Source organism: Sinocyclocheilus rhinocerous, unplaced genomic scaffold (assembly GCF_001515625.1).
Source record: "Sinocyclocheilus rhinocerous isolate Xijiao unplaced genomic scaffold, SAMN03320098_v1.1 scaffold1632, whole genome shotgun sequence".
Taxonomy (NCBI): Eukaryota; Metazoa; Chordata; class Actinopteri; order Cypriniformes; family Cyprinidae; genus Sinocyclocheilus; species Sinocyclocheilus rhinocerous.
This window is the reverse complement of record NW_015670978.1, coordinates 454,495-463,654: the sequence shown is the minus strand read 5'-3', so window position 1 is coordinate 463,654 and position 9,160 is coordinate 454,495. Positions and strand designations below refer to the sequence as shown.

At 35.2% G+C, this 9,160-nt stretch overlaps 1 protein-coding gene across 1 annotated transcript in view; it reads right to left on the bottom strand.

Annotated features, from left to right (window-relative positions):
- LOC107734412 (citron Rho-interacting kinase-like) overlaps positions 1-9,160 on the bottom strand; it is a 101,836-nt gene that overhangs the window by 10,231 nt on the left and 82,445 nt on the right. Inside the window, exons 28-36 of the mRNA XM_016546364.1 lie at positions 8,820-8,989; positions 6,329-6,409; positions 5,486-5,621; positions 4,900-5,039; positions 3,450-3,542; positions 3,175-3,364; positions 3,010-3,090; positions 1,892-1,970; positions 1,346-1,525 (exon numbers count right to left, since the gene is read on the bottom strand). Of these exons, the coding sequence (XP_016401850.1) occupies positions 1,346-1,525; positions 1,892-1,970; positions 3,010-3,090; positions 3,175-3,364; positions 3,450-3,542; positions 4,900-5,039; positions 5,486-5,621; positions 6,329-6,409; positions 8,820-8,989 (1,150 nt within the window). The remainder of the gene's footprint in view (positions 1-1,345; positions 1,526-1,891; positions 1,971-3,009; positions 3,091-3,174; positions 3,365-3,449; positions 3,543-4,899; positions 5,040-5,485; positions 5,622-6,328; positions 6,410-8,819; positions 8,990-9,160) is intronic.

Below are 9,160 nucleotides of genomic sequence, written 5' to 3'. Positions count from 1 at the left end.
CTTTTATTCAGCAAGGATGTGTTAAATTGATAAAAAGTGATAATAAAGACTTCTATTGTTAGAAAAGATTTCTATTTTAAATAAATGCTCTTCTTTTTTTAACTTTATTCATCAAAGAATCCTGAAAAAAGTATCACAGGTTCCAAAAAAATATTAAGAAGCAAAAAACTTTCCAACATTGATAATAAATCAGCATATTAGAATGATTTCTGAAGATCATGTGACACTGAAGACTGGAGTAATGATGCTGAAAATACAGCTTTGATCACAGAAATAAATTAGGTTTTAAAGTATATTAAAATAGAAAGCCGTTATTTTAAATTGCAATAATATTTCACAATATTACCGTTTTTTCTGTATTTTTGGACAAATAAATGCAGCCTTGATGAGCAGAAGAGACTTCTTTAAAACACATGAAAAATCTTACTGAGCCCAAACTTTTCTACATTTTGAAAGCGCAACACATGTCAACTATCTTCCAAATTTGTAACGAGAATAACTGATAAATCAACAAAACAGAAGCTTTAAGATCTCCCTGCAGTTTTCCTCTAAAACAAATGCTCTATGATTTAACATTTGAATGGGTTATGAAACACTAAACCACTTGCTTGTGTTGCAAATCATGAAAGACAAAGTTAGCATCGGCTTTGCATTTTAATTGTAGGAGAAAACTGGTTAATTTGGAGCATTTTTTGCGCCATATTCCTCTTCCGGGTTTAATAATGTACAAATCCACTATTTGTGGTGCGGCAAATGACTACAGTCCTGCATCAGTGTCTGGTAATTATTCATGATTGCGTGTTCTTATCCTATGAGAAAACGCTTCACTTAATCATGAACGACAGCACGAGTCGAGTTCCTGACAGACTGTGAGATCACACACAGTGAGAGACGAAGAGGAGTGTTTGTTTTTGCTCTGTAAGAGTTTCTGCGTGGCATTAACGCACATACATATACCCCGAGTCTTTGACACAAACAAGAGTCACCGCAAAACAAGCCTTAAAAGTTATTAAAGACGCAACTGCGCGCTCACATTTATGCTTTCGATGCAGAGTACAAATGCAAATGTCTGTGCTTTTATTTGTGCATTAAATTCTAGCGGTCATGGGGTATATGAGTGTGCTCGTGTAATGTACGCTGAGCTTACAAAACCATGTAGAATATATATATAATGGTTAACTGCAGCATGCATTTGTGGGAAGCTTTGATGCTTTGAACTCAATGGGAGTGAGATCGGAAATCAGCATTTTTCTCATATTGTCAGCCCTCCAAAGAATCAGTCTGTTCCTAGTGAAGCTTCCTCCAGTGAAATGAGATGCATGAGTGACGTTAGGCTCACACTGACCTGCGTGTGGAGCCGTTTCTCTGCGCTTCTGCCGCCGATGCCTCCTGACTCAGGTTGCCTTTGCAGCAGATCACGCGCAGCTTGTTCTGGAAGGACGAGGCCAGATACACAGCGCCGGATGAGATGGCCGGACCCAGGTAACGCGGGTTAGGAATGTCCAGGTGAGCGTAAGCGTGAGGCCTGAACACACACACACACACAGGTTTGTTTTTGTGAATTGTGGGGACATTCGTAATGGTTTTTATACTGTACAAACCGTATTTTCTATTGCCCTACACACACACTACACCTAAACCTACCCCTTACAGGAAACTTTCTGCATTTTTACATTCTCAAAAAAACTCATTCTGAATGATTTATAAGCCTTTTGAAATATGGGGACACTCAAAATGTCCTCATAAATCACAAAAACGCACACACACACACACAGACACAAGCACACACACACAGACACACACACACTCACACACTCACTCACTCACACACAGTGTGTCTCTAACAAACATCAGGAACAAAACCACACAATCCAGTGGACGGCAGCTTTACCCGAGCGCAGAGTGACTCTGAACCTCGATGACGTCCAGAGAGTTGAAGTAGGTCACAAACAGGTACGGCTCTCGGTACGCTGTGCAGAAACACACAGGACGGTGTAAAGTGTGTTTCATATCAGAACTAGATATTAACTCTCACTTAAACTGTTTCCATTTTAGATTACAACAACATTGATTCTTTATAATGGTATGCACTGACGAGTCGCTCACAATAAGACCAGAAACATGAATTAATTCAGTAAATACTTTAATTGATTTCATCTGTCTTTGTGCAAGTACAAATCTTGACATGAAACAAGATTTTAAATTGAAACAACTGTGCTTAAAAACAAGTCTGTTTTTGTCAGATTGCTGCATCTAAGCAGGTAAATATGGATTAGGTAATGCAATTTTATTTGAAATCTTTGAATCTTTACTTTCAACAATTATGAAAATAATACAATCAAGACAAATTACATACATATTATATTACATAAATATTTTTATAATATTCAACAAATATGCACACACACACACACACACACACACATATATATATATATTATAAATACATTTATATTTTTCCTTTTTTGTTTTTCAGTTTAATTATTATTTTAATTCTATTATTTATATATGTATATTAATATTATATAATTTTTAATTATATACAATTTATAGTTTATAACTATTTACATAATAAATGATTATCTATAATAATCATTTATAATTTAATTATTTATAATTTATTCTAAATATTATTAATATCTTTATATTTATTTATGTATTATTTTCAGTTGAATTATATTTATAGTTCAAAGGAAAAATTTTTTTTTCTAAAGGTAAATAAAAGGATGATGTTTACAAAGTCAGTGAGTAATTATGTTAAATTATTGTGATTAAAAGATTTTTGCCATAATTGAGTAGGCCTAATATGTATAATGATATGGATCGTTGTTTGTGTTTAAACGTGAATGACTGGAGTGTGTTTTGGTTTGTTGGTTTTTGTAAATGCTTTCCTTTGTGATTTGCTTTGCTTTCCCATGTCACACTTGAATCGCACAGCTCTAAACTATCAAATGAACCCATCGTCAGCTCTCTATAGACTTACAGCTGATGAATAAAACTAGGTTTTACCGAAGGACAGAGGCAGGCGGCTCCATTTGATGTCATCGCTGCGACTCCTGCGGCCGTACGCGTCCACAAACACACCGAACTCTGCAAACAACGACACACACACACACCAGTGAAACACGGACTCTCACACACACCTTCAGCGCCTCGTACAGTTCACACACGCACCGTGGAAGCAGAGCAGGTAGTGAGTGAGTGAGTGAGTGTGTGTGTGAGTGAGTGAGTGAGTGTGTGTGTGGATCATCTCACCTTCCAGCACGTACTGCTTCATCTCAATCTCGTAGAACTTGTTGGTGCCGATGATGATGCTGTATCCGGTGAAGTGGATGCAGCTGCAGGGTTCAGACGTCTCGATCTCCTGCGGAAGAGCAGCGGACACACACACGTGAAGGGAGGAATGAACACGCGTGTGTGACGTGCATGAGGAGCTTCTTATTTGTCACCTTTCTGATGCAGAACTTGTTGAGCGTGTCGTTGAAGCGCAGGATGGTGATTTTATTGGGCATCGCGGCACAGATACACATGCACGTGTCGATCTGAAACACACACACACTCTTCAGTAAACCAATAATCAGACGTACATGTGTCCTCATTATTAAACTATTAAAAAAAAATTTTCATAATAGAGTGAAATTAAGTAAAAATATTAGATGAAAAACTTAAAAACTAAACTAAAACAAGCACAACAAAATTACTAAAAATCAACCTAAAATATTTGTAAACTGTTGTTAAAGTACTAAAATTACTAATGTTAAATTGTACAAAAATGTAAAAAAAAAAATCAACTAAAAATAAGAAAAATAGAAGCTAATTCAAAACATTGAAAAAAAACAATATTTATCGTTATTGTATAATTATCAACGATAATTGTTAATTGAAATAAAATAAAATATAGATATTAGTTGAACAACTTGCACTTAACAACAAATTAAAATTAGAAATATTGCCTTGGCAACTAATTGAAATAAAATAAGTTGAAGTACTAAAATTACTAATGTAACTAAATTGTACTAAAATGTTACAAAATTGTACTAAAATTAAAATTAAATTAAAATTAAAACTGAAAATATAAAAATAAAGCTACCTCAAAATATTAATAAAAACCATAATGGAATATAATAAATAAAAAATCTAAATATTAAATAAAAACTAACTAAACGAAAATGTGAAATTTTGCCTTGGCAGCTAACAGAGAAAAAAAGCTAAACTAAAAAAAAAAAAAAAAAGCTAATTCAAAATATTAATAAAATAGTTTAGAATTAATACTAATAACACTGTTAACACCATTCTGTTAACGGGGTGTTTTTGTTAAATTAATTAAAGCTGAAATCAAATAAATATAGATATTTGATAAAAAACTTAAACTTAAAAACTCACGAAAATTAGAAATGTTGCCTTGGCAACTAACTGAAATACAACAAGTTGAAGTTGAGAATAAGTTAAAGTTGTAACTAAAATTACTAACGTAATTAAATTGTACTAAAATTTAAAATAAAAAATAAACTGAAAACTGAAAAAAATAGCTAATTCAAAATATTATAAAAACCGTAATAAGTATATATAAAAAATACTAAAATAACACTGATCCTAACCAGCAATTAGTGTCTAACAAGCTTTTGTTCATCATCACCAGCCACGATCATGACAAGCTACAGGACATTTATTCAGTCACTGGGTTTCAGTATACATTCACAGATCTACAACGGAAGCTTCCAGGTTCAATACAAGTCAATGTGAAACACAGTTTGAAACCCATTTCACTTCAATAATGAGATGTATTTCTGAGTACATGAGGAGATTCCATTCACTTATAACTAGAGCATCAAACACAGGGCCTTGATTAGACTGGGTCACAGGAAGAGCATCAGACGGACTGTTGATGGGTCACTTTACCTTTCCGGAAGCAAAGAGGTGGCAGCCTTTCACCGCCTCAAAGACATAGGGACTGAGATCAGGCTGTGCCGGCAGATGAGACTGAGCCAGGGACTGCTTGACCCGTTTAATGTCCACCAGACACAGAGCGCGCTCCTCACCTGACACACACACACACACACACAACTAACCCGACTATATATATAAGTGATTTATTATTATTATTATTATTAGAGCTTCATGTTAATGTTAATTTAATGTTTATGCTAAAAAAGTGCATATACTGTAGCTGCTAATTGTATTTGTTGTCTGTTGATTTTCAAATATAAAACTTATTGAAATGTTTTCAGTGTGTGTATCAGTTTTATTTGAACCGCCTCAAAGACATAGGGACTGAGATCAGGCTGTGCCGGCAGATGAGACTGAGCCAGGGACTGCTTGACCCGTTTAATGTCCACCAGACACAGAGCGCGCTCCTCACCTGACACACACACACACACGGTTAACTAACCCGACTCAAACCACCTAGACTGATGTATTCTGCTATTACAGCACACTATCACCTGTCAATAAGGCACACACATGTGAATGAGAGTCGGACACTGACCGGTGATCATGAGCAGCTTGTCGAGCTCCTTCAGGATCTGGATCTGGAACACAGAGTCGAGTCCTGGGATGTGTGTGAGAGAGTTCTTGATGACGTTCAGGGCGTACAGACCCTCCTCTGAGCCCACCAGCACGATCTGAAACACACACACACACACAGACACGCACACACAGACACACACACATTTAATGTTTATGCTAAAAAAGTGCATATACTGTAGCTGCTAATTGTATTTGTTGTCTGTTGATTTTCAAATATAAAACTTATTGAAATGTTTTCAGTGTGTGTATCAGTTTTATTTGAACATCTAATTTTAACAAAACCGTGATAATATTGATAATCGTGATAACTTTGGTCACTATAATCGTGATATGAAATTTTCATACCGTTACATCCCTAATGAGAATATCTGTTAAACTGTAATGTATTTCTGTGATGCGCAGCTGTATTTTCAGCATCATTACTCCAGTCTTCAGTGTCACATGATCTTCAGAAATCACTCTAATATGTTGATTTATTTCCAAGTCTTTACTATCACTTTTTATCAATTTAACACAACCTTGATGAATAAAAGTATTGAATTCTTTCAGAAAAAAAACACACACTGACCCCAAACTTTTGAACGGTAGTGTATATTGTTACAAAATATTTTTATTTTGAATAAATTCTGTATAGGCGGTGGGTGTTGTTTATTATTTATTTTTATTATTATTTTTTTTTTAACAATGTTGAATAATGTAAAGGCTGTGGGTTTTACTTTTATGAATCAGTGTTATTATTTGTGTTACTGTGCTACTAGTAACCCTGTGTTCCTTCATTGTGTTGAGTGTTACTGTGCTGTACCTGGTCAGTCAGAGGTAAAGTACAGTTTATATCCAGCCGATCGTCTCCCTCCAGCTTCAGCAAAGAGTTTCCCAGCAGCTTCTGCTCACAGAATAGAAGACAGACACAGCCGAGCGATTAAAACACAGCAGTCATGCAGTTCTCGTGTAAAGCAGCATTTATCAACACTGAAGCCAAGCACATTTGTTCAAGACGGATGTAGCCGCGTTTGCGTTCAGGATCCGCCAGTGTTTCCTACAGGAGTGTGTGTTGATTCAGTTCGAGTCAGACATGAACAAACAAAGCAATTCTGAATTCATGTCATAATATTTGATGTATTTCATGTCAAATGTTAAAAAAACAAATGAGCAAAAAACAATGAACGAGCACTTCAGCTTGCTGTGTGAACGAAGCCTGAGTGATTCATTTCAAATGAACTGATTCATAAGAGTCGTTTGTTTGTGAATCAGACTACACTGGTCGTGCTATATATGTTGTGTTATTTTGAAGTGCAGGAGACACTGGTGTCTGCGGATGATGTACAGCGAGGTTCACTCAGAGGAACGCAGAGATGAGATGATGATGCAAGCGACACAGGCACCAGACAGAGGAGCATGCTGGGTAACACACACACACACACACACACACACACATGAGAGCGAGTGTGTGTGATGAGCTTCCCTCAATCATCTGATTACCTGAACCAGCGGCGAGAGAGTCTTCTGACGTTTAACACCGGCCTACAGCGTTCACAACACAATCACACTCACAGCGTTAGACAGTCATCACACAGAATCACCGGAGATCTGAATAAAACCTCTTCTGCTGGGATCTGGTGTGGATCAGATCGGTTTATTCTGGTGTTGTTTAAACACCGTCATTACTCTGCCCCACTGATGCGCATAAATATGACAGATGAGCAAAAGTGAACTAGTAGAAGTTGACAAAATAGCATTAAACGTGCAGGAAGAAAATGTCCAGTATTGTTCTTGTTAACTAAAACTAGAACTAAAAAACGTAATTTTTGTTAACTGAAATAAAGATGAAATCAAATAAAATATTAATATTAGATGAAAAACTAATTGAAATAAAATAAGCTCAAGTTAAAGTACTAAAATTGCTAAAATTAAAACTGAAATAAAAATAAATTTGAATAAAAGCAGAAAAAAATACAAAACACACACACACACACACACACACACATGAGAGCGAGTGTGTGTGATGAGCTTCCCTCAATCATCTGATTACCTGAACCAGCGGCGAGAGAGTCTTCTGACGTTTAACACCGGCCTACAGCGTTCACAACACAATCACACTCACAGCGTTAGACAGTCATCACACAGAATCACCGGAGATCTGAATAAAACCTCTTCTGCTGGGATCTGGTGTGGATCAGATCGGTTTATTCTGGTGTTGTTTAAACACCGTCATTACTCTGCCCCACTGATGCGCATAAATATGACAGATGAGCAAAAGTGAACTAGTAGAAGTTGACAAAATAGCATTAAACGTGCAGGAAGAAAATGTCCAGTATTGTTCTTGTTAACTAAAACTAGAACTAAAAAACGTAATTTTTGTTAACTGAAATAAAGATGAAATCAAATAAAATATTAATATTAGATGAAAAACTAATTGAAATAAAATAAGCTCAAGTTAAAGTACTAAAATTGCTAAAATTAAAACTGAAATAAAAATAAATTTGAATAAAAGCAGAAAAAAATACAAATAAAATTTGAAATATAAAAAAAATACTAAAAATGACAAAAGCACAATTCTTTAAAATTAAGATGAAAACAAAAAAAAATTAAATAGAAGCGAATTTAAATTATATTAATAAATACTATAATAGTATATAAATAATACTAAAATATTACTTTTGTTCACAGGGGTGTTTTTGTTAATTGAAATAAAACTGAAATAAAATAAAATGTAAATATTACGTGAAAAACTTTGAATGTTGCCTTGGAACCTATTTGAAATAAAATAATTTGAAGTTGAAGTACTAAAATGATTTGTTAATTACTAATGAACTAAAATTGAAAAACAAATAAATAAAATTACATTAAATCTAAAAAGAAACATTTAAATATATAGATAAAAATTACAACAAAATTACTAAAACTCAAACTAAAATTAAATGAAAAAAAAAAAAAAGAAGCAAATTAGACAATATTGATAAATACTACATTAATTATCAACTATATTAATATTATATTATCATATATATTAATATTATATTATCATATAAATAATACTAAAATAACAGTGTTAACACCATTGCTCACAGGGGCTTCTGTACAGTAATAGCAAGCAGTAACTCATAGTTTTGCAGTGACAAATTAAACCAAAGCCTGCTGGATTTAAAAAATGATGAGCCTTCAGTATCTCTGGAAACTGCATCAGTCAAACCGTTTCATGAGGTCATAAAGAGTCAGACTGAAGCCGACACAGGAGTAATTATCATCCTGAAGGATTCATTAACGCAGTGGGACTGAAGGAAACTTTGACTCACCGAGTCCGCTTCGCTTTTCTCTCGGGATCCTCTGCTGCCAGCCACCACTGACTCCAGAACAGCCACCCAGCGCTGCTTATCTGGGAAACTAGGAGCCATGAAGTACAGAGACTGACCCGGCCAACACGTGGTGTGAGGATGAGACTCCAGCTTCAGCACATACGGGATATCTGAAACACACACACACACACACACACACACACACACAGACACATAGACAGACAGACAGACAGACAGACACACACAGACACACACACAAACACAAACACACACACACACACACACACACACACAGACAGACACACACAAACACACACACACACACACACACACACACAAAC